Genomic DNA, 26,218 nt, shown 5'->3' on the forward strand with positions numbered 1-26,218 from the left:
ATGCCTCGCTGGAAGGCTGTGGTGCGGTGCTTCAAGACTTGCATGTAAGCGGGCATTGGATGCCCCGGCACCGCCTTCTTCACATCAACCTCCTGGAGCTCAGAGCGATTTGTCTGGCTCTACAAGCATTTCTTCCACGTTTGTAAGGTTCGGCGGTTCTTGTCCGCACAGACAACACCACGGCCATGCCCTGCATCAACAAGGAAGGGGGTACCAGATCTCTTCCGTTGTCGCAGGAGGCCCAAAAGATTTGGGAGTGGGCGATCCTACACGGAATATCGCTCACGGCAGAACACCTACCAGGAGTGCTAAACGAAAAGGCGGACAGGCTCAGCAGGCTTTCGTCAGTCAGCCACGAGTGGGAACTAAACCAGATGGTCTTGGAGGACATTTTCCACCGGTGGGGCAAACCCTCAATAGATCTCTTTGCTACCCCGGGGGAACAGAAAATGCCAGTTTTACACAAGCAAAATACACCATCACGGATCGCTGGGGAATGCGCTTTCGATAGCTTGGTCAAGAGCATTTGTGTACGCCTCCCCCCCCCCCCCCCCCCCCCCCATTCCGTTAATACCGAGGATAATCAGGAAGATCAAAACGGAGCCATGCAAGATGATCTTAATAGCCTCAGCTTGGCCGAGGCAGTTTTGATTCACGGAGCTTCACCTCCTTTCTTTGGTCCCTCCACATCCTCTACGGGCGATCCCGGATCTTCTCACGATGTCCCAGGGCCAGATCTGGCATCCAGATCCTCGTTCCTTACACCTCTCAGCATGGCTCCTGAGCAGCGAGAATTCCTAGATCTTCATCTCTCTGAAGAGATAAGAGATGTTCTCTTAGGCTAGAGCTCCTTCCTCTACCAAGATTTACCGTCTGAAATGGAAACGATTTTGCATCTGGTGCCAACAGCAAGGTGTGGACCCTTTCTTGTCTCAGCCTCTTCAAGTTCTCCCTTATTTCCTGTCCTTGGCTAAGGCAAGTCTGGCTCCTTCGTCCGTAAAGGTTCACTTGGCTGCAGTCTCTCGCTACAGACTCACTGCCTCTGGTCCTTCTCTCTGGTCCTCCAGAATTGTCAAACAATTTCTCAAAGGCCTATTCGAGTCTTTCCTCCAGTGAGGCCTCCGCCTCCCACATGGCATTTGAACTTGGTTCTCACCCAGCTGATGAAGCATCCCTTTGAACTGGTTCAACAAGCAGATTTGAAATTCCTCTCACGGAAATTGGATCTCCTTCTTGCTCTCACTTCGGCAAGACGTATTGGAGAATTACAAGCTCTCACAATCCAGAAACATTTCCTCCAATTCAAAAGAAATAGTGATTCTAAGGACTAATCCAAGTTCATACCAAAGGTGCCTTCGGATTTTCATTTAAATGAGCCGATAATTCTCAAGGCTTTCTTTCCTCAGCCATCTACACTGGCAGAAAGGGCACTTAATTCGCTGGACGTGCAGCGGAGCTTGAAATTTTATCTGGACTGTACTAAAGAATTTCGGAAATCTTCTCAATTGTTCATTGCATTCAATGCTCCCCGCAAAGGCTTACCCCTGTCCAAGCAGGGTATTGCTCGATGGATCTCCAGTGCTATACAGTTCTGTCATTCTGCAGCGGGCAAGCCTCTAGGCGGCAGAATTAGAGCACACTCGACAAGGTCCATGGCTTCCTCTACGGCTCTTTGCGGGGGGTCCAGATTAAAGACATCTGCAGGGCTGCAACTTAGAGCAGCACGCACACCTACACAAGACATTGCTGCCTGGAGACCTTGGCACAAGAAGACACGGCTGTAGGCCAGGCAGTCCTGAGGAACCTCTTCCATTGAGCGATGAGCTTTCCTTTCTTCTCTCCTTCCTTTATTATTTGCACATTTTGCTATGTGTTCTTTGTGATTGCATTGTTTGATGTCTTCCTTAAAAAAAAAAAAAAAAATAGAGAACGATGTCACTAAGGGAGCAAAATGTGCTTCTGACTGCTAGCTACTCTGATAAAAGCTATGGGAATCTATGAAAGTTCCAATACTGGAGTAAGAAAACAAGTTACTTACCTGTAACTTTGGTTCTCCAGTATTGGTAACTTTCATAGATTCCCATGCGCCCACCCTCCTCCCCAGGGAAAGCTCAGCCCTCTGCAGGTTTTGGTTGTACTGTTAGACAACGGCTACGAAAATCAGAGGTTCTCTCAGGAGGGTTCTGTGGGGTGAGGCTAATCTGATTGGCTGTTGCTTTATTTTGGTCTCTTTTACAAAAAGAGGTGGATATGCTACAAAAGGGAATGAGGCCTAGGCCTTTTTCTTTCTCTTTTGTACCTACTGCTATGTTATTTTGTTTACCAAGACTCCCATTCCGACGAAGGGGAATGATACAAGCTATGGGAATCTATGAAAGTTACCAATACTGGAGAATCGACTGGACCCAAAAAGAGCTTTGTCATTCTACCTTGACTGCACAAGAGAGTTCCGGATGGATGATCAACTCTTTGTGGGATACGTCGGAGCAAAGAAGGGAAAAGTAGTGCAGTAAAGGACCATTTCTCCCTGGCTCGTTCTCTACATCAAGATTTGTTATGCCTTGGCCAAGAAGCAGCCCGCTGAAGGGTTAAGAGCCCATTCCTCCAGGGGAAAGGATGCTACTATGTTCTTCGCTCGGGGTGTCCCAGTCCACGACATCTGTCGGGCAGCGACGTGGGTATCTTTGCTCATGTTCGCAAAACATTACTCCCTTGATGAACAAGTACGCAGGGACGGACATTTTACCCGTTAAGTCCTGCAAGACTTTTTAGTCTAGGATGTTAGTCCGCAACCCACTGCCGGGATGGTATGGCTTGGGCATCTGGTTCAAAGGTGAGGAATCTGCAGTTAGTCTGTATCAGATGAACAAGTTACTTATCTTCGGTAACCCATTATCTGGTAGAGATTCTATCTAGCTGCAGATTCCTTACAGCCCCAACCATGCCTCCCCACTTTGCGGACTGATATTGCAGGGCTAGGGTTGTTCTCTTTTCAAGGCCCTAGTTTTGCACACGATTACGTCAGTTACTTCGTGGCTCTGCGCTTCTGGCATGGAAAATACGTAAAGTACTGACGTCCGCACGCCTGGGTGGCGCCTATATAGGCACCGCAATGTCATAACCAAGCTGCCGACGTTGTGACACGGAGCCACCTGACATCGCGTGCAAGGGGTATTGCTCAGCACATGTTTCCTGATCCAGCCTGACGAATTCAAAGGTAAGGAATCTTAAGCTAGATAGTCTCTACCAGATAATGCTTTACCAAAGGTAAGTAACTTTTTCTTTAACGCATTACCTCCGTTGGATAGGTTTTTCACCCTGTTCGCTGTATCCACCATGTGGATTTCGTTGCGCACACCAGTGTTGAGCTATACCATCTCTCTTAGCTTTAGGGAAGATGGGCGAGTTTCATGGAACCTTCTTGTCCCGAAGCTTGTTTAGAAAGTGCTGCCTTGTGATCATGTGTTGTGGCAAGCCCCTCCCATGCTAGGGATTGAATCCCACCTCAGGCGGCAGTGTTTTTCCCAACCTTGAGGGGTAGAGGCCTCCATAAGCCGGGGACTTGAGTTTCTCTGATGTTGGGGAATATCCGGGATCCCCAGACATTGACCATCCCCACTGCAGCGGACCCTCAGCAGGATTGGTCTGGGTGACGTTCTGATTGTAGAAATCTTAGTTTTCCCTGTTTTTCCTTTCGCCCAACCCCACGGCTATTTCGTGACCTACCTTCCTCCCTCACGGTCGCTGCTGACCGGTTGTTCTTGCCTCTTGGCCGTTATGAGAGGTGATCCCCTTGGCTTACGGCTGTTGAGCGATCCTTGTTTGAACTTCTGTTCTATATGTACTTTCAATTCATGTTTGCCCGTCCGATGCCTGTTGTCTCGGTCTGAATATTGGTACGTGCTTTGGTCAAGCACAATCTTTCATGTTTTTCCCCTTGGGAAGTAAAAGCCTTCGGATATTTTTCTAGCACGCCATGTTGCCTTGTGCTCTGCCCTATGCTGTTCTGGGAGGGTCTACCTCCCCTCCCCCTCAAATCCCCCCCCCCCCCCCGTATTTTTCTATGGTTGGTATTCTGAGCATTGTCAATATGCCTTGAGCGTTGCTCTATTTGTTTGGGCTGTGGCATCCATTAACTAAATAGGTGTACTGCTAAGCCAGTGTCTAGTGTTTAATAGGCTTTAGGCCACGTCATGTCCATACTTTCAGTTTCCCCCCAAAAAAGAAATAAATACTAAATAAGTAAATAGGAGAAAAGGGAGAAAGGTAGAATATGAAACATTCTCCATGCTAGAAACCTTCTTCGTTAGATGACTGTTTCGTTGTTCTAGGGCCTTACCATACTAGCGATAAGGGGGCTTGTGTATGGTGGTCGTCCTCCTATTGATCTTATCAAGGCAGAAGCCTTATGGTTTCTAATTGCTCTTATCAAGGCAGGAGTCTTATGGTTTCTACTGTCCCTGTTCACATTCGGCCCCCTGACGGTAGTCTGGTGATTTGTGTGGAATTTCGCATTTCCCCCTTTTTTTTTCCCCATGCTGTTTTATCTTACCGGAATTTCCTGATTCTTTTCTTGAGACCAGGCACTGTGGTCAGAGACCGTGTCGGTCTATCGATGTATCTTTTTTCCCACCTGGCGGTTGAGATTTATTTCATTTTCTTGCGCTTGGACGGATTCCATCGAACTTTTCAATACCATGGCTCTTCTTTTCACTTAACCTGTTTTGGTTCCTTTAGTGGCCATTTTCTTTCACTCTGATGAATGCCATCCTCTGGTTACTAGGCCTGGTTGCTCAGTCTTTTTTTATACACATTGCAGACTTCTCTGCCCCTTCCAGTGGTCTTCCACCCACTTTCCAGTGGGGCCAATTAGCCTTTAGTTTAATTGGATCTATGTCTATCTTCCTTGGAGTTGGGTTACCACGAGCATTGTACGTCGGTACTTCTATGCCTGAGGAACCATGTTCCTTGCTCTTGATGCATATTCATTGTTTGCGTTGTTGTTGTTGTTGTGGTCTTTACCACCTTCAGAAGAGGTTCCCTCTTCCTTATCCTTTCCCACTGAGGTGTGACAGAGTTTCTCGGTCAACCGGTCCTCCTAGACCTCTTGTGGATTGGTTTGTAGATCCTACTCAGAGTTTATAGCTATGGAATCTAATTCACAAGTTAAGGAATCTGCAGCTAGATGTTTCTATCAAATGAACAAGTTACTTACCTTTTGTAACGATGTATCTGGCAAAGACAGTCTAGCTGCAGATACCTTAATGCCCTGGCCATCCTCCCCGCTCTGCAATTGACCTTAAGGTCTGGCCTTGGGGTCTTCAGTCTCTTACTCCCTGATTGACAGACTGTAGGGGGTGGGAGTGGTACTCCTTATTCTGCTTTTCCCTTTTTTCATTGTTGTTGTCAAGTTCTTTCCTCTTTTTAGCACACTGCCTCTACAGCCAGTTTCCATATGTCTCCGGATTCTGCGTGAATAGTTTAACAGAAGAAGGTGACATCTGCGCGCCAGAGGGGACTTCTATGGCTCATTTTTTTTTTTTTTTTTTTTTTTTTTTGCAAAAACAATTTTTATTGCATTACTCAGACACAGTTGACATCCACAATGTTCATCTGGCCAGTGGCCGCCATCCGCATATAAAACCACGTCCAAGTACAATCTGGGCCACTTCCACCTACCAATGCGCTGTCCCCAAACCCTCCCCTGAACGAATACATCCCCCCCCCACCCACATGTCAGTGTGCCGAGACGACAACTACCAGGATAAACCTCTCTCAGAAGTAGCCGTGTTAGGAGCCATGAGCCACCCCCCTCCACCACAGACAGGCCCCAAGCAGAAAGGAAAAGGAAAGCCCCCGGCCCCCATGAGCTAATCAGCTAGCCTCCCCCACCCCTAGGTTCCTGCCGGGTGCTCCAGTGCTGCAGGGCCCCCCTCCCCCGCTATTCCCCACCCCTGGAGATCAACCACTAGTGCTGCCCATGCCCGAGCCATGGCCAGAGCCTTGTTTCTATGGCTCAGTTGACGTCATATCTGGAGACGAAGTGGCCCCCCCCTCCGCGGCTGGACTAGGTCTCTACCAGATAATGGTTTACTGAAGGTAAGTAACTTGTTCATTTTGATCCTAAATGCATGTTTTGGAAAGTCAACCACATTTATTTTGAATTAAAAGCACAGGTGAATTGTTGTACTTTAAAAAGTGCTACATCACTTTTTTAATTCTTGTTCGCATATAATTGTTGGTGGACAACCTATAGATGTATGTAAAAGCATGATATGTTATTTTTACACAGGTCAATTTTTTCAAGGAGTTCTGTGCATTTTCCCAAACATTACAACCTCAAAGCAGGGATGCATTCTTCAAAACTCTGGCAAACCTAGGAATTCTTCCTGCTCTTGAAATTGTGATGGTAAGAATTTAATGGCTCAAATATTATCCCAGTGAGTAGGTTAACCTAGCAGTATCCTTGTTCTCTCCCATGAAGAATAATTTACTATAAATATTTCTTTGGTTGCTATAATTTAAGTTAGATTTCTTCGCCCCTTAGGTTTTATGATATTATTTTCTGGGATTTCTGCTGTAGAAAAATGCACAAGTTTCTAAATTGTTTGGAATGTTATTAGGCTCTTGTGGGCGTGCTTTTTTCCCCTCATGGTGGCCATCCTGTGATAACTTTTTCTTTGTTTGTGGTTCGCAGTCTTGCTCAGGAGCTGCATCTTTGAGCATGTGCAAAACAACATATTTACATGGCGCAGATACATGACTGCTGAAGGTTTTCCATAATCGTGCCTCTCTGGCCAATGGGACAAGGTCCAGTTGTTCTGTTTGCCTCACTACATACTCTGCATGGCAGTTGAAAGTTCTTTATACTGGAAAGAGTGACTGCAATTCAATTCTCAAGCAGCCATCCAATTGCTGAGTGCTACCCCCTTGGGAGCTCTATTTTGTACCCAAACAGGTATTGCGCAAAGATAAATAACCCTAATATGCTGTGTATGACTTACTTAAATACTAGATCCTTATACAGTGAAAAAAAAAAAAAGACAAATTATGGGGAAATTATTAAACTAATTGGCCAAAATGAGTTAGATTTTCTGCTTACGGAAACCTAGCTCTCTGACTTGGATACACTTAAAATCCCAGAAAGAATCCTGGTTCACTATCCTGTTTCTAAGTTAAACACAGTTAACCAAAAAATCATGATGGGTAGCTGTTCTAGTTAAGAAATATTGCTTAATCTATTATAACTATGGTTAAGGATGTAGGCATGTTGTTAGTAATGCCATTGATTCCCTCAAATACTGGAAAAAGTGGATTTTAATTACTGGGCCAATGATTTGTTTGATCACAAGGCAAAAGAATTTTGTTCTACTGGCTAACTTTAAGCTGGTGCAAAAAATCAGCTTCCCGATACACAAACGCCACTCAAGACTACCATTTGGACAAATGATCTATCAGCTCTATCTTGTATGAATACATTTACACTTTTAATAACACTGATGATCATTCTAAAACTGACCACAAATATAGTCCACCATGGAATAAAATAAATCCCAGCAATTTTACAGATTCACTTAATACTGTATACCCCATTCATTTTTAGGTCTCGGCTAGCGTAGGCTGCGCAGACATGCGCAGTCTCGCTGGCGAGATTTTATGTTTTTGGGTAGCTTTCACTAGCCCGGTTTAAGCCCCGCCCCTCTTCTCCATTGGCTGGCGTCACCGTTTATGCTAAACGGTGGCCAGCCATTGGAAAAGAGCTTCCAGTGACGTACACTTTTCTCTTTTAGAGCCGTCCCAGTTGGACTGGCTCGTCTGACTTCCTCCTGGCGTACAAGGTTTCTTATCGTTATGGGGCCAAACACATGGCCCCATAAAGATAAGAAACCTTTTAGCAGGCGAGGCTTTCAAACTTTCAAAGGCCGCGATCGTTCATGGGAGGACAAGGCAATGCCGAGCGCTTGGTTTTTAATAACATTTCACCGAAGCAGTGTTTTGCGGAAGGCAAAATGCAAATGTGGGCCACTTTTTTTTTAGCATGCCCGGGCCGATTTTAAATCCCAATCCAACCCTGATCGGGTTGTTGTCACATATGAAAACCGGGGACTGGACAAAGAAGTAGTGTTAATGATAACATGTAGTGAGAGTCGATCGTCTGCTACTACGTGGATAAGATTAATAGCTGACTTCATTCATGTCATTAGCGATACGTACTTCAGTCCTGGACTTTTATTAATGAATGTTTTCAGGGGCATACATCAAATGGATTCCGTTGAAGTGAACGAAGACTCCAACATCCAGAAATCAATTGATAGTGGCTAGTAGTTTTAGATCTAGGGCTATTATTATTAAAAATATTGCCCGTGCTTTTTACAGTTCCTATTCCAGACCATAGGGTGGGGTTTGGCACTCCTTGGAGGTCTGCCCTACTGTGTAATGACTGAGCCTCGCAGAGCACTTTCAGCGGTTAAACAGGAGTGCATGTTTCTAAGTTAGGCACACAGACACCACTCTCTCGACAGACGTCTGCTGCAGCCACACCCGCTCAGAGCAGGGTCTTGTAACTCTGGTTACTACAAGGGCTTATGCAGATGGACGGCGTGAATTAGATTTGGAAGTGTCTTTGAAGGAGGAGAAATTTGAGGTCAGTTTTGAAGGACCTGCTGAATCAGTGAGTGTTGAGGATGGGCCCGGCTGGGGGAGGGGGGCGGGCAGGGTTGGGGGGCGGCGTGGTATCAAGCCGTGAATTAGTGTGTACCGTACGCGCACACAACACGTGGCTTCAGAGGGATATCTGAAGCAAGACTCTACTACTCTCTCTGCTACACTCTCTGCTACTCACTCTCCTACTCACTCTCCTATTCTCTATTACTCTCTCTACTTCTCAACTACACTCTCTACTACTCTCTATACTACTCACTACCTACTACTCTACTACTTTCTACTACTCACTCTCTACTACTTTATACTACTCTCTACTCCCTACTATCTACTACTCACTCTACTACTCTCTCTCTATTACTACTCTCTCTACTACTACTCTCGCTCTACTACTCTCGCTCTACTACTCTCGCTCTACTGCTCTACTACGCACTCTCTATTTGCTGCTACTCACTCTCTGCTACTCTCTGCTACTCTCTGCTACTCTCTGCTACTCTCTGCTACTCTCTGCTACTCTCTCTGCTACTCTCTCTGCTACTCTCTCTGCTACTCTCTCTGCTACTCTCTGCTACTCTCTCTGCTACTCTCTCTGCTACTCTCTCTGCTACTCTCTCTGCTACTCTCTCTGCTACTCTCTCTGCTACTCTCTCTGCTACTCTCTCTGCTACTCTCTCTGCTACTCTCTCTGCTACTCACTCCTACTCACTCCTACTCTACTACTCAACTCTGTACTACTCACTACTACTCTCTGCTACTCACTCTCTACTACTCATTCTCTACCTCTCTACACCTCTCTACCTCTCTGCCTCTACCCCTCTCTACCTCTATCTCTCTGCCTCTCTACCCGCACACATATGCACATATGTCTATATATGCTTTTATATATATGTATCTATGTATATATCCACATACATTCATACATATATAAACATGTATACATCTGCATATCTATATAAATACAAATGTAAATGCATGCATACATATACATATATGCATACATATGCATGTTATGTACATAAAAGTTTGAAAAACACTAATAAAACCAAAGCTAAAAAGCCACCTAATTACAAACCGAATTGCTTTAACTTTAACAAAGCCTAGACCTGTTGCATTTTTAATGCTTGTTCAGTGTAGGAACAAATCGTAGTATTCCGTAATTAGTTTCAATCTACAGCTTACCCATTTACTAATCCTACACTCATGTCCTCTACTGTATGTAGGAATCACTCGCCTTAGTTTAATAAACACTTCAAAGTGGCTACCACCACCCTATGTTGATCTGAACAAAAATGGATACAGATACCCTAAAAATACAAAACCTAAAAGGAACTATGAAACATTGCAAAACCGTCAATAGAGTCAAATTGACAGTAGTATTTCTATAAAATTAATACATCAAGTATCCCAAAAACTGTATGTTCGAGGCATATGAGCTGTAGATCACACACTTATGCATAGATCACCATCTGGTGTTGGGCCCGGATGTTTGCACTTTGTTGTTGTCCTGGAAAGTCTTTGGAAGTCACAAGATTGGTGGCTCCTCCTTTGGACAAAAGTGTGCATGGGCATCGACTCCATCGTCAGATTGTTTTTTTCCGCCATCGGGCTCGGTTGTGTTCGTCGCGCTCCAGTTCGGTGCCGCTTCTGATCTAACTTTCGATGCGCAATCCTTTACCCTTTCTCCGGTATTGTCTTGATCGCGTTCCCTATTCGACGCGCATCTCTACAAAATAGAAACCGTCGATTCCGGTCGTCGATGCAGGCCCTCGGGCCTACCTACGCCATTAGACCTGGCTCATGGAAAGGACTCCTTTTAAAAAGTTTCCTCAATGTGGATCCAAATTTCCACACACAGATCTACATGTGGTGTGTAACCTCTGCCTTTCGCCGGAGCACGAGGCCAAAGACTGTCCAGCTTGCGCCTCTTTCCGCTACAAGAAAACGATCTGGGATCGTGAAGCTCTAAGGAATATGGCTCGATCCTCAACATCCATTCCCAACGACATCTTCCAAGAGGGCGTCTATGTACCATAGCAGGAGCAGGTCAAAGAAGGCGTCATCAGCGCTTCCGAAGCCGACGACTCTGACATCGAAGACATCACTCCAGGGCAGCAGGTCGTGCGTACTGACGTCGACCCCCTCCCCCCACCCCCCACCCACCCCCAAAAAGGCTTTGGTAACACCTTCACCTTCGGGCCTAGGTGCACACCGGGACAAAACTTCCACGCCCCGCCTTAGGGCCCGGTAAAGAAGTTGACAAACAAGCTTTCAGGTCGCTCGGGATTGAGTCAGCCTGTCGTCAATGCCGAAACACCGTCCCCGGCTCCCAAAAAGAAACTGTCGTCCCCCTCCGTGCCGACGACTAGTTCCACATCGGCGCGTCTGGTACCGAACCCTCCACACTGAAAAGACCATCGGAACCGACCAAAAAACTGCTTCTGAAGAGCACAGACTCTCAACCTTCGGAACCGAAAAAACCCTCTGAGTCTAACAAACAATCGGTTTTAAAGACTCCATCGGAACCAAAGAAACCTCACAATCCCAAGCCTAAGCAATGTAAACAAGTTCCAGAAACTGTCGCGTAAACTTTCGGAACCGAAAGAATCGCCATCGAAGCAACAAACCTCCACAAGAAGAGCTTTTCCTACCTGACCCGAACCAAAAAGCTCTTCTAAAATACTAAAAAACAGGTCAACTCATACTCCGCTGCAGGAAAAGGCAAATGGACACGCCTCTACCAGCTCCATTACCACCAAAGAAGAGACATTGACACATCTCCTCTGAGTTCCTTCTCCACCTCCTCCTCCGCCTCCACCTCCACACCAGTCTCCTATCCCATCTCCACTTCCCTCACCATCTCAACCACCACGGGACAATGATCATGATACCTCTGAGGACGGAGGAGACAATGAACCTTTAGAGGAACCCAGTCATTATGATTCCCCAGGGGACACATGGGACAACAATGGCACACCAGATGTCCCTGATGTACCACAGGAAGATATATATATCCTTCTATACCGTCCCCTCCAGAAGACACTATGGGGTTCACACAGCTCATACACAGGGCTGCACATTACCACGGGGTAAATCTCCACACAGACCCTGTAGAAGAAGATTTTCTAATGGGCACATTTGACACACCTCAAAGATCCACTTCTGTTCTCCCTATTTTTTGAGGGTTTTATGTAGCACGGACAAGACCCTTGCGGGTATCAGAGCGCTTTACAGTCAAATAGAGAAAGCAAGGTGTAGCAAACAAAGATATTGGTTAACCGCTATGAATAGTATATAAAAGACTAAAATGACCGCTATTGAGCACACAGACATAGATAGATATAATGTACAGTAAGGCTAGCAATAGGCCAGAGTTCACATGAATTTGGCCATGAGGATCGCTTTCACTTCTTTCCTGAAGTAGGCCAATGACTGGTTCGTTCTTGTTTCAGTCAGCAAAGCGTTCCAAATCTTAGGGGCCATACCAGAGAATGAACGGATATGTTTTTTTCTTGACAAATCGTTGTGGTTTTAGAAGAAGTGTCTTGGCACTCCTGGAGGCTCTGCTGCCTGAAGAGAGCTTCAGTTTCTGAGCTAGGTAGAGCGGGGAATTGTGGTGTAGGGCTTTGGGCGTTATACAGGTGATTTTAAGATGAATTCTAGCTTCAAATGGTAGCCAGTTGAGGGCTCTGAGGTCAGGGGATATGTGAGAGTTTCTCTTTGAACCAGTGATGAGTCTCGCAGCTGAGTTGATAGTAGCTCTTATAGGGGCTGTCGATGACCTTGGGAGGCCGCATAGGGTTACTTACCGCCCCGTATTCCACTCTAGGTATAACTAGGGCCTGCACTCCTTGTTTGAAATCGACGGCTGGCAGAGATGGTTTCAGTTTTCGCAGGGTCTTCAGGTGGAAGTTGGCTCTTTTTGTGGAAGCGCTGATATGCTTCTGCATCTTTAAGTTGCTGTCTAGCGTTAACCCTAGTGATTTCGCTGAGTCAACAATGAGAGGTTGTCCTTTGAGAGCTGTTAAGTGCTTCAGCCAGTCCAGGATAGTGGGAGTTTTGTTAGGGGGAGCGATTAAGAGGAAATCCGTTTTTAGGGCGTTAAGTTTCAAATGGTTTTCGGCCAGCCATGTTTGGGTTTTTAGAAGGGTGGAGTTGAGAGATTTGATGTCATCAAGTTAGTGGATCTTGATGTAAATTTGAGTGTCGTCTGCATACATATGGAAGTAAATCTTGGCGAGGCTGAGCAGATCGGTAAGGGGTTCCATAAAACGGTTGAAGAGGGTCGGTGAGAGGGAGGAGCCTTGTGGAACTCCTAAAGTGACTGGCATGGGGTTGGGCAGCGATTGGTTGACCTTAAATCATTGGGATCTGTTATGAAGGAAAGAAGCGAACCAGTTAAATACAGTACCAGACAAGCTCATTCTGTGTTTAAGGAGTTCAAGCATGTTGTCGTGTTTGACGGTGTCAAATGCTGACAATAGGTCGAGGAGGATGAGTTAGCAGGCCTCGTTTTGGTCCAGGATTTTTAGAACGCCGTCAATTATATGCGTCATGGCTGATTCGGTACTGTGACCTGCACGGAAGCCTGATTGAAATTGGTTAAGCAGGTTGAATTGATCAATGTGCCTGTTAAGCTGCAAGTTAACACATTTTTCCAGGAGTTTGGCTAGCATAGGTATGTTAGAGATCGGACAATAGTTATTAGGGTCCGAGGGGTCAGCTGTTGTTTTCTTTAGGATAGGCGATCCCTGACCTGTTTTCAGGCTGTCTGGAATGAGACATTGAAGGAGGGACGTATTTATGATCTTGGTCCAGAGAGGTAGTACAAGGGGAATTAAGTCTTTTTAAATAATTGGCCGGGAGGGTCTGTGAAATGATTGGAGGGTTTCATAGAGGTTAGCACCTTTTAATATGGCGTTTTCACTGTAAGTGTTGAAGAGGGACCAAGTGGCGTTGCTTTTGAGGTTGAATTTTGGGAGGATGTTAGTTTGTGCGCCAGCCAGTGGCACAGATGAGTTCTTGTCCAAGTCAGAGATGGATAATGGGTCCTTGAGTAGATCTGATTTTATGGATTCTGTTTTAGAAGCGAAGAAGGAGGCAAATTCTTCACAGGTGGGTAGAGTAAAAGGGATGGCGTTCGGGAGAATGGGTATGTTCTTGGTTTGGGTATTGATAAGATCGAAGAGCTTTTTGGGGCGGTTCTTGGCTTGATCTAGTTGAGTCCTGAAGAAGTTGGTTTTACCTTTTCTGATTTTCCTAAAATAGGAGTTTCTGGAGCGTCTTAAGTGCTTGAGGTGGTCAGCTGAGGGTGCAGCTGTCCAACGCCATTCAATTAATCTGAGAGAGCGTCTATCTTCATTTAGCCTCCCATCGTGCCAAGGTTTTGAGTTTTTTGTGGAAGCTCTTTTCAGTTGAAGCGGTGCTATGTTGTCAAGAAGATTGTTCATGAAGTGAAAGTAGTGATTGGTCAGCCCCTGGACATAGTTTAGGTCGTCCGGGGGATATAGAGGGTTTAGGTGTGGGACCGTAGTGATTATATAAGTGCCCGATCTGTGAAGTCTCTTCAGAGCTCAAACAATGCTTGCAAAGCTCTAAAGTGTCCTCTGATCAGGGGGAGTCTATTGATTAAGGACCTTCTAAAAGAGCTTGCATGCCTTCCTCCGAACTCTAGAGATCGGTTTATAGATTGTGCGTCTCGTGCTGAGGGAATACGAGGGAGGGGGAGGGAAGGGTGGGGGGTCGCTAGGCACTGGTACCTTCGAGTTGCTGCTGCTTTCGTGGGCACTGGATACTCTGAGGAAATCTCCACCCTGTTGCGCTCCTCTCCACCGAGCCGGTAGATAGTGATGGCTCTGTGCTCCGCGCCGAGCACTTCCCATGATCACTGCTCCGTTGCCGCTGCAGTGCTGGATCTGTTTATTTCGTTCCCCGGGCATCGGTGTGGTGGAGGGGGGAGCGTCACGGAAGCACTATCGAACGATTAATGGGCCGAACCTCTGCCACGCTCCGCTCCCGAGCCGGGATATCGCGAACGGCTTTGTGCACCGTGCCAAGCTCTCCCGGTGTACACTGCTCTTTTGCTGCTACAGTGCTATTGCTCTCCCCAGGCATCGGTGTGGGGGCGTCATGTAAGCGCCAACGATTCATGGGAGGGGGCGGCTGTGATGCATGAGTGATCCCGACCTTCCACGTCCACAGTGAGATCCGCACGTCGGAGGAGCCCGCAGCCCCGTGAGGCTCACCATTCACGATCAGCGCCTCGCAAGGTACCCAGGTGGGGACCGACCACGATAGCAATGGTGGAGTTGTCTCTGGGCATCGAAACTCTGTCGCCGGCGACACACTCCGATCTCACTCTGCAGATGTCCTATAGTGCTCAAACTGTGAGTTACGAAAATGTTCCTGTTTCTCTCGTAGATATCCTGTTTCCTTAGAGTCGGTGGGGCGTCAGATGTAGCTATAGGCCGGGATAAAAGGCTAAAAATAAGCAAAATCGATCCCCAAGCTAGTTGAGCTCTCCTAGTGAGCTCCTCTCTCTACGGCCGTTTTGTTAAAGGGGGTAATTAAACACGCACCTGAGGTGTTCAAAGATCCCGTAAGGACTAGGGTTATTAACCCCAGAATAAAAAAGAAATATAAATCTGCCCCACCTGACCCTGTTTATATCAAAGGTCAGATCCCATTAGATTCCTTAGTGGTCTCCAACGCCAGGAAAAGGGCTAACTCCCAAACATCGGGCGATGCTCCGCCACCTGATAAGAAGTCAAAACTATTAGACGCCTCTGGCAAAAGGACAGCGTCCCAAGCAGCCAACATATAGCGAATTGCAAACACACAAGCCTTGCTGGCTAGATATGATAGGGCACACTATGACTAACTAGAGACCCTATTACAGCATCTTCCAGATAAGTACAAGACAAAAGCCAATGACCTCATTCAGGAGGGTAAACTTATAACCAATACCTCCATTCGTTGTGCTCTAGATGTGGCAGACACCGCCTCCCGAGCCATCAACAAAAGTGTTCTTTTTACGTAGACATGCATGGCTACGCATTTCAGGGTTTAAACCAGAAGTACAAACTTCCATACTCAACCAACCATTCGATCAAGAACACTTACTTGGCCCTGCTGTGGATTCATCCTTAGAAAAGATGAAGAAAGACACTGACACAGCCAAATCAATGGGAGCCTTACATTCGCAAGCCTCCAGAAGTTCTTTTCGTCGCTCCTCTTAGAAAGGCACCTCTAGAGGTTATTCCTCTGACAACCCCTCCACTTCCTACAAAAGTCCCACCCAAACAACCTTTACCAGAGGTTATCATAGAGGAGGCTACAGAGGCAATAATAACAAAGGCAGAGGCAAAACTAACAATACTCGCTCCGCCTCCACCCCCACCCAGTGACTTCCTTCCACTCCCCCCGAACCATTCCACTCCGGTCGGGGGAAGACTGCTACAATTCCTACATGTCTGGAGCAACATCACTACCGACAGTTAGGTGAGCCAAATCATTCAAACCGGCTATTGTCTAGAACTCACCTCTACTCCCCCAAACATACCACCCAGGCAGTGCCCAATGTCAACAGAACATTTATCGCTGCTAAAGCAAGAAATGTTTTCCCTCCTACAAAAACATGCAATAGAACCAGTTCCCCTGCATCAGCAAAACACGGGAGTTTTACTCTCTGTACTTCCTTATTCCAAAGAAGGACGGAACCCTGAGACCCATCCTGGACCTCAGACCCTTAAAACTGTACATACAATCAGACCATTTTCACATGGTCACAATATATCAGGTAATTCCTCTGCTCACACAAGGCGATTTCCTTGTCACCCTAGATCTCAAGGATGCCTACTTCCATATTCTTATTCACCCCGTTCACAAGAAATATCTCACATTTGTAGTGGACGGTCAGCATTACCAATTCAAGATTCTCCCATTCGGAATCACCACAGCACCTAGTCTCTTTACAAAATGTCTAGCAGTAGTTGCAGCTCACCTAAGAAGACAACAAATTCACGTTTTCCCTTACTTAGACGACTGGCTCATAAAAGCCAAGTCATACAGCCAGTGTGTAAATCACACACACGCCACAATTCATCTACTTCACGACTTAGGATTCTCCCTAAACCTCCCAAAGTCTCACCTACAACCGTCCCACATCCAGCAGTATCTCGGTGCCACAATAGATGCCTCAAAAGGCCTTGCATATCCTAGTCCACCCAGGATAGCAAGCATACAAAGTCTCATTACAAAATTCCAACCACAACACTCACTTCCAGCTCGAGTGTTCATGCAGCTCATAGGGATGATGACCTCTTGCATATTCATAGTACCTCATGCCAGACTCCACATGCGTCCCCTACAGGAATGCTTAGCATGTCAGTGGAACCAGGCTCAAGGTCAGCTGACAGATCTGGTGTTGGTGGACGACCGCACGCATCGCTCTCTGCAATGGTGGAACACGCACAACCTTTCCAAAGGGCGACCGTTCTTAGAGCCGGTTCCACAAATTGTACTAACAGCAGACGCATCACTCACCGGCTGGGGAGCTCATCTATTACATCATACCGTCCAAGGCAAATGGACACCTCAGCAAAAATTACTCCATCAATCACCTGGAGTTACTAGCAATATTTCTGGCATTAAAATTATTCCAGAAACAAATATCCGGCAAAGCTGTCCTAGTCCGCACCGACAATGACAGCAATGTACTATATACAAAAACCAGGCGGGACACACGCCCTACAACTCTCTCAATTAGCGAAGAGCATATGGAGGTGGGCTATTCCTCAAAACATTTTTCTTCTAGCCCAACACGTTCCAGGAGTCCAAAACAGCATAGCAAATCTGTTAAGTCGTCAGACACAACAGATTCATGAATGGGAACTTCATCCACAAGTTCTTCAACCGTTTTTGCAAATGTGGGGGCAGCCACAGATGCATCTATTCGCCACACATTACAACACAAAATGCCCAAGCTTCGCCCCAGATATCCACACCCAATGTCCAAAGGCAATGCGATATAGATGAATTGGTCAGGCAAATTTGCGTACTCTTTTCCGCCTCTCCCACTCATTCCATTGGTGGTGCGCAAACTGCAGCCACACTCACTGACACTCATCCTAGTTGCTCCAACATGGGCCAGACAACCTTGGTACACAACACTGCTGGAACGATCAGTGGTACCACACCACAAACTACACCTCTCCCCACGCCTCTTAACAAAGAACCATCGAGATCAGACACCCGGACCTAGCACAGCTCAACCTAGCGATCAGGCACTTGAAGTCTTAGAATTTGGTTACCTTAACCTACCCCCTGACTGTATGAATGTTATCAAAGAGGCTAGACGCCCCACCACTAGAGCCTGTTATGCAGCCAAGTGGAAAATATTTGTAATATACTGTAATGACCGCATCAATCCTTTAGATGTGTCTATCAAGCACATCATATGTTACCTACCTCATCTTCGAAGGTGTAATCTAGCATACACATCTATTAGGTTACACCTCGCTGCCATAGCAGCTTACTTACAAAATAGACAACACTTCTCATTATTCAGGGTGCCTGCCATTAAAGCATTTATGGAAGGCCTTAAAAGAATCATTCCTCCTAGGGTACCACCCTCACCAGTGTGGAATTTAAACATTGTCCTCACAAGACTAATGGGCCCTCCATTCGAACCTCTGCATAAATGCGAACTACAATGTCTTACATGGAAAGTCGCTTTCCTTGTGGCCATTACTTCTCCTAGAAGAGTCAGCGAGCTACAAGCACTAACTATTCAAGAACCATTTTTACAACTCCATCATAATAAAGTGGTTCTCAGGACAAATTCCTTCCTAAAGTTATCTCCCCTTTTCATCTCAATCAGTCTGTTGAGTTGCCAGTATTCTTCTTGCAACCACAAACGGTCACAGAAAGAGCTCTTCATACTCTAGACGTAAAAAGAGCACTCCTTTATTATATTGACAGAACAAAACCTTTTCGCAAAACAACTTTTTGTATCCTTCTCACCACTACATAAAGGCAATCCTATATCAAAATCTGGGATTGCAAGGTGGATTGTCAAATGTATACAAATTTGCTATCACAAAGCTAAATGTACATTATCTAGCCCACTCTACCCGAAAGATAGGGGCTTCAATGGCATTTTTAGGAAACATTCCCTTAGATGATATCTGCAAGGCAGCTACATGGTCTACACCGCACACATTCACAAAACGCTATTATGTAGATGTGTAGACAAAACAACAAGCTAGTGTGGGCCAAGCTGTACTTAAAACACTATTTCAAATGACTGCAACAGACACTGGTAATCGCCGCTAGGGAGGAGTACTGCTATGCAATCTATGCAGAAGTGTGATCTACAGCTCATATGCATCTGTTCTTGTCATGTAGAGCTGTAGATCCACACACGCCCACCCACCTCCCTGGCTACCTTTAGCTGTTCCAGTATTATCCTATTAAGATACAACATACATGGGCATCTTTTCGGTTTCTTACAAAATTTCCCTTCTTGGCGAAAAAACAATCTGACGATGGAGTCGATGCCCATGTGCACTATTGTCCAAAGGAGGAGCCACCTATCTCGTAACTTCCTAAGACTTTCCAGGACAACAACAAAGTGCAAACATCCTTGCCCAACACCAGATTTCGATCTATTCATAAGTGTGTGGATCTACAGCTCTACATGCCAAGAACAGATGCATACTGGTAAGTAGCATTTTCCTTCCAAGCCTTAAATAGCTTTACTCAAGTATTACTCAAGTAAATCGTACTCAAACAGTCACCATTCATATCACTACTTCATTAATGGAATTAACACCTGTAGGAAACTGGGCTTGTTGCAGTAGTCCCCCACCCCCACACTTTTTGCCCCCTTTGTAGCTGCTAGGTGCTGATTTTCGACTCCGTGCACTTAGGCCTGCAAATCAGACCTCCATGCCATATCTCCTTCAACAGTGATGACTGATTGTTCTACAATTGGCAAAGGACTTTAGCATCCCTGTAAGTACCTATTAAATGGTACCCTACGGCATTGGTACTAAAGAGGGTCCGTAAGGGCTGTAGCATATCTTATGCCACCTTCAGGGACCCACACACAAATTCCACACACACTGCCATTGCAGACTGCGTGACATGGTGCAAACCTTGTTTGAAAACACCACATACTCCTGTGTGCCAAGCCAAAGACACTGCTTGGGCAATATTTAAGGCACTCCTTCCGCAGTCTTTAGAGCCCTAAGGCAGAGTGTGTTATAGCCATCTTAAGTTATGTGCAAAACACTGGGCAAAACGAGTTTCCTGGCTACATAATGACTTCATTGAAACCTATGGTGTTTGGTATCAAACACCTTGTATTAATAACCCCACATTGATTCCAGTGTTGTATTTATTAATACCTGCATCCAGAGGGTACCGTAGAGGTACCCCCCTGAAATCTACCAGTCTTCCTGTGTGCTGGCTGACTGGTCCTGTCCAGCCTGCCACTGCAGATACGTTTCTGACCCCCTAGGAGGTGAGAGCCCTGCTCTGAGCTCCGAAACAATGCCTGCTCCGGCAGGAGGTGTTTGCATACCCTCCAAATAGGATGGCTAGAAAATTAGCATGTCTAGGCTGGAGCTTCAAAGATCCCCCCCGTCTTTGATAAGTGAGCCTGGCTTCCCTAAGACCTGGAGGATGCCACCCCCTGCCCTAAAGCCCATTTGGCACCAAGACAGGCAGGAAATTAGCTGTGTAGGTGGTGTGTTGTACTGCCAGGCTGGGCACCTCTAGGGTGGGCAGCCTGATGTGAACACGAAAATTGGAACTCCACCATCTTGTGTGTGTGTGTGGTGGAATTAAGATCGTTCGGACAGGGTGATTACAACTCTCCAAAGAGATTGATCTAGGGGTGTATTGACTCCAGGAGTAAGTAGCCCATTGGCTACCTCCCTTCACTTCCCTAAATTGAGCGTTTAGGTGGCACCTTGGACACAAGGAAATCAGATTAAACTACTGGGAACCGAGGAAGAAAGAAGGACCGAAGAGAATAAGAACTGAAGACCTGTACCAAAGATTGGCAGAAAACCCTGCCAGGCTGTTTGCACTTTTGCCATCGGTGGACCCACTTCACCAAATGGTGAACATTCTCCCCAAAACCTTTTGGGGACTGCCCTGTACCTCAACAAGCGGGAAAGATCTCCCTTTGGGTAGAGGAGCTGCACACCTGCATCTGCAGGCACCGCAAAGCATCTGCCAGCCCACTGTGTCACCAGGCATCCGGCTCACCGAAGGAGCAGTGCGACCGGAGAAAGGTATTCATGCTCCAGGAGGTCAGATCCATCACCTTGCCAAGAGACATCAGAACCTCCAGGAGACACCCAGCTCCAACACCCTGGGTTACGGTGCAGTTGCAGCAACCAAGGCTTGGTGGTGGTCTAGTCCATACCTTCCATTCAGGGACGTCAGGACCCACAAAGCTAGCACTGAAGGTGGCCATGCTGCCCTGTTTACCCTCATCTTCAGGTCACCCAGGTTTAAAGTAAGTCTCTGACCGACCGCAACCCAATGCCTTGAAGCACCCCTGCAGCCGTGCCTCACAGCCAGAGTCCGAGGGAAGCGACTGTGCCAACGTGGTCCTGAGGTTGGCCAGTCTGGCTCCCCAATCACTGCCTGCAGCTTCTTTCTGCAGGAACATAGAACTGCAAGAGTCTACAGAGATGTGACCCAGCTGGACAAGTCCCACTCCTCACAAGCTCCCCAGCCAGAGTTTGAGTGGACAGACGGTGTCACTGCATGCCCAAAATCCTCAAGACCTGATCCTCCCTGTTGAGCCGACCGAGGGGACCTGTCGGTGATACCTTGCACCTTGCCCCATACTTGGTAAATCTGTAAGAACAGACCTGTAAGTCGTTGTTAACTGACCGAATGCAGTATGTTTTTCCCCTATTGAACAACATTGCCGCCTTAAAGATACAATGCAGTGCATTTTGTAAGTCGACGATCTTAGTTTCTAAATTCATATAAAAATCTGTTATTTTTATAAATTTGTGTCTGATTTCTTTGTGTCTCTCACTTACTGACTCTGTGTAATAAATGCTTAGCACTATTCTTCACAAAAGAGCTTTTTTTAACCCATATAAGCCAGAAAGGGTCGCCTGACTCTCTGCAGTGTCACTCATTTTAATGCACTATATAAAGAGCCAGCCTCCTCCAACATCCTAAGAGCAGATATTGAAGAAAAAAACAACTGTTTATGATGGCTACAATTTGACATTGACTCATGTATGCCCTGCCTTTCTCCCTTTACATCCATCTCTGCTTATATGCTCATCTGAGTAGTCACTACGATGAACTTTGTGACTGTTTCATGTTATGAAGCAAATACTTCATAGCATGAAGTATTTAGGCTCATTAAGAACAGTTATCAATTTCTCAGAACATACCATAGTTCCACAGGTCTATAAAGCAGCCTCTATTATACCATTGCTGAAGCAACCTGATTGCGACCCATATTTGATGAAAAATTAGAGCCAATTCCTTTATCACCAGCAACGATCAAAATCCTTGAGAACCTTGTAGTGAAAAAACAGTTTGCTCTTTAACTCTGAGATTCTCTTGGAAGTATTCACACAGGTTTTGGATGTGTACAGAGTAAGATCTCTTACCAGTTCAAGATGATTTGGGGCTCAAAGCTGATTGGCATCTCTTATGTCCTGGTCCTTTTCAACATATTGGCTCCATTTTGTATGGTTTATAACACTATTCCAATGTCTAGTGTTGGGTCCAGGATACACAGAAGCATAATGCAATGCACCATCCCAGCTATGAAGCAGTTGCTATAACACCAGCTCAGATGCACTATCGCAGGAGGCATCTTCAAGCTACCCGTGAGTAGTTCTCCGCAGTGCAGACCAGCCTAGTTAATGAGAGGTTTTTCTTGGATTAATTAATATATGTATACCAAAAATGAAAAGCATGTATTCGAGATGAAAATGTAATTATTTTAAGAACTCATTCACTAATGTCTGGAGAAAAATTTGAATTTCCAAAATATATTTAAAGCTGATCTTGACAGATCAATGATGCTGAGCTGGGGAGATATATTAGTAATATTGTTACCTTGGTATCAAGGGCACTGCAGCTATGGCTGTGTATTATCCATGCAGAGGCTTCCACATTGATAAAGACTTTTGTATGTTACATTATTGCTGGTAACCCTGCCTGATCAACAGAGGTGATCTTCGGGATCCCGAGGAAGGGAGCGGTTAGGATTCCTACGGGCACGCCACTTTGACGAATGTGTGACTACAAGTGAGTGCCCCCCTCCGGGATCCATGGTGTGAGGCTTAATATTGCTTCATGAACACGAGGTACTTCAGAAATGCTGAAGCCTGATTGAAGAAACCCTAGAGACTTGCTACAGTGCTCTACTGCCTTAACCCCTTGCCTGCTCATGACGGAACCACTCCGTCATGAGCCACGGGCGCCGTGTGCTCATGACGGAGTGGTTCCGTCATGCTGCGGCCGTTGCGGCCGCTCCGCCCACGCGGCGCCGATTCCCCGCCTGTGCGGGCGAACAATGCAAGTGGGCGGAGTCGTGAGCACAGCGCGCCCGTGGCTCACGACGGAGTGGTTCCGTCACGAGCATGGCGGCGCCGCGCTCACCCCGAACCCCCCCCCCCAGCACCGCGGCAAAATTTGTGCTGCGGCAAAGGGGTTAATGAGAAGTCTGGGGTTCCTCTTCTTGCCTACCTGCAGTTTGTTTCTTTCCACTGCTGCATTTTCTGGAGGGGCAGAATGTCCTGTCTGCCGCTGTATTCTTCGAGGGGGCTGTCGCTCACACACCCTGGTGGGACTCACAGTCCCAGGGTGCAACACCTGACTCGCTTCAGCTGGTGCTGCTTGGGGAGGCGGGGTCAACGCGCTTGAAAGCGCTGCCTGCCCCACGAAACGCGGGATGCACGCGGGACTCAGCGCGGACGAAGCCCAGACCAAGGGTGGGCCCGTCGGAGCCAGTCAGAGACTGGTGGAGGCTGGGCTGGGCCCCACCTCCTAACATTGGTCAATAAGTGATTTTGTTGCTGACATTGTTTGATCTTGCAACTGTGGTAACACCTATAGTTACGTTTTCTGTGGCTGGAGGGAACTATCGGGTCGACTTAATGGCACTAAGATCAGGGAAAGGGACGAAGTGTACTTCTGGTGTTATAGGTGGGTCAGTTAAAGCTACCCTAGATTTGTTTAGAACAAGGGCAGCAACAGTGCTGGAGCATGAAATTGCTCTTACAGAACGACTCTTGTCACTAGAACCTTCTTTAAACAAACGTTCGTCTTTGGGCCCTATACTCTTAGTAGCATCACAGGAACTCCCAGTAACTCAAACAACTATGGTGGACTGGTGGGGGTTAGTGACAAAATCACCATCAAACCGATTCTCAAATTTTGACCGGGCGGCCTAGTATGGAGCTCGGTTTTATTAATGGGTCCAATGAATTACCCACACCAAATACATCAGAGGATCACTCCCCTCAGATACAAACGAAGGCTGGATTAGTGAATAGTCCTAATGTACAGTCTATCCCACAGGCTGAAAACAAAGCGCTAGGTTTAGGCCTAATGGTAAGAGGAAGCGTGGGGGTGTTCATCAGAAGGGCAGGAGTTTTAAACAAACTAAAACATCAAAAAAAGTTGGAATCTTAGGCATGCAGTTTCAACTACCATTAATTAGTACTGCACCAAGCTCCTTAGATTTTACGCCAAGTACCCTGTTAGTATCATCTTCCCAAACCCAGGGAACAGTGCCTCAAACTCCCGAAGGTCTCATGGCCCAATTTGAACGATTAATGAAATCTCTAATATTACCTCTACTTGAAAGAATTAAAAATCTCACGGAAAAAATAGGGAGTCTGGAAAAGATGGCCTTGGATAATTTTGATTTATTAAAAAATCTAACGGCAAATTTGCTGTCCCCTAGTAATCTATAAGTAAATGGTTTAGGGCCACCTTTAGTTGTTAATATCCCAGTAGTGTCCCTTAGTCCAATTGACCCTTTAATTAGGGACCCTGATAGTCATGTACAAGATGATTTACTATTGAGAAATAGGCCATCGCATTGTAACAGAATAGGACGAAAAGAAGCGGAGGGAGAGTCAGTAAAGGACAGGGTAGAGGGGGAGCACGTAGAAAACATACATCAAAAAGAAGGTAATTATAGTAAGACCAAAGCGAAGATTGTTCAACCATGTATTGATTTACCCCCACAATCCACACCATATACTGTGGTACTGTCTGGGGTGCCCAAGCTTAAAAGGGATAAAAGGGAAACCTATCTAGAGCTGAAAAATAAGGTTATTGTTTGGTTGAATACTAATAGACCCCTCCCAGGGAAAATACTGGCTGAAATCTTACATGTTCGGAGAGTAGATTGGGTTGGACACAAATTAAAGGACCTTCCTGATGACTGCACAATAGTCAACTTTAGAGATAGACGGGCAGTGAGGTACATCTGTGATTGGAACCACTAGGGATATAACGGTGGTATCCAAACTTTGGATCCGAGTAATTTTTATCCGCCTACATATTTAGCCTCATTGAAAGCAACCTTATGGAAGCAAGGGGGACCTATGAACGGCAACAGAGGCAGGTTTGATATACCTACATTTAACCGTTTCGATATGCTGCAAGGGTTGGAGGATGTTGATTGACTGGGTATGGATACTTCCTCCGATAACCATAAATCAACGCAAGGATATGACAGATTGAAGGGAGGTTATGTCAATGAGGTTCTAAATAACATACAGATGGATGATGGGTTTAGACACAGTAAAAATATTAGGACTGAGGAGGACATACTGAAGGAGAGTAGCATAGATGTGAACATATTCCTTGTGACTGAGCAAGAGGCTGGAGGTCCCAGGGATGCGTTGGATAGTGAGACTAACAATGTCACGTGGCCAATCTTGTATTGGAATATAGCAGGTCTAAAGTCAAAATTGAGCAACAAATTGGGTTAATAAATACGTGATTGTTAGCCTACAAGAAACCTGGTCTACGGTTGCACATCATGTATGTGGTTTTAAAACATTTTTCTCTCCTGCTATTAGTACTCCCCACAGCTGGGCCAAAGGTGGGCTTTGCACATATGTGTCAAATATGTTTCAATGTATTAAAATTGAGTTCGTTTTTAATCATGTGTATTACCACATAATCAGGATAACTGTCGATAAAGCTTTTAGTTTGATTTTGGTAAATTTTTATAATAACATCCCCGCAGAGGCTGTGGATGATACTTTAAAAACCATGGCCAGTGATATCTAAACGACTTTGGGCAGGAGAGATAAAGATGCCTGTGTTATATGGGGTGGAGATTTTAACTGTTCAATATGTCAAAGAGGAGAAAGAGGAACCTGTGGAGTAATGCTAGATAATGACATTAGTTGAAGTCATTTCGAGCACACTAAGTGCGGGGACCTCTTAAATGAAATTATCTTTGACTGTGACTTGGGTTTTGTGAATAGAATGGCTGGACACAAAACACCCTTCTACCCCACATTTAATGGCAGAGAGG

At 46.0% G+C, this 26,218-nt stretch overlaps 1 protein-coding gene across 4 annotated transcripts in view; it reads left to right on the forward strand.

The window, feature by feature from the left end:
- The window catches only part of PPP4R3B (protein phosphatase 4 regulatory subunit 3B), a 455,240-nt gene that overhangs the window by 198,538 nt on the left and 230,484 nt on the right, over positions 1-26,218 (forward strand). For all 4 annotated transcript variants that reach the window (XM_085612383.1, XM_085612385.1, XM_085612382.1 and 1 more), the window contains exon 6: positions 6,293-6,409. In XM_085612383.1, coding sequence (XP_085468509.1) covers positions 6,293-6,409 — 117 coding nt within the window. The remainder of the gene's footprint in view (positions 1-6,292; positions 6,410-26,218) is intronic.

The sequence above is a fragment of the Triturus cristatus genome, chromosome 6, assembly GCF_964204655.1.
Source record: "Triturus cristatus chromosome 6, aTriCri1.1, whole genome shotgun sequence".
Lineage (NCBI taxonomy): Eukaryota > Metazoa > Chordata > Amphibia > Caudata > Salamandridae > Triturus > Triturus cristatus.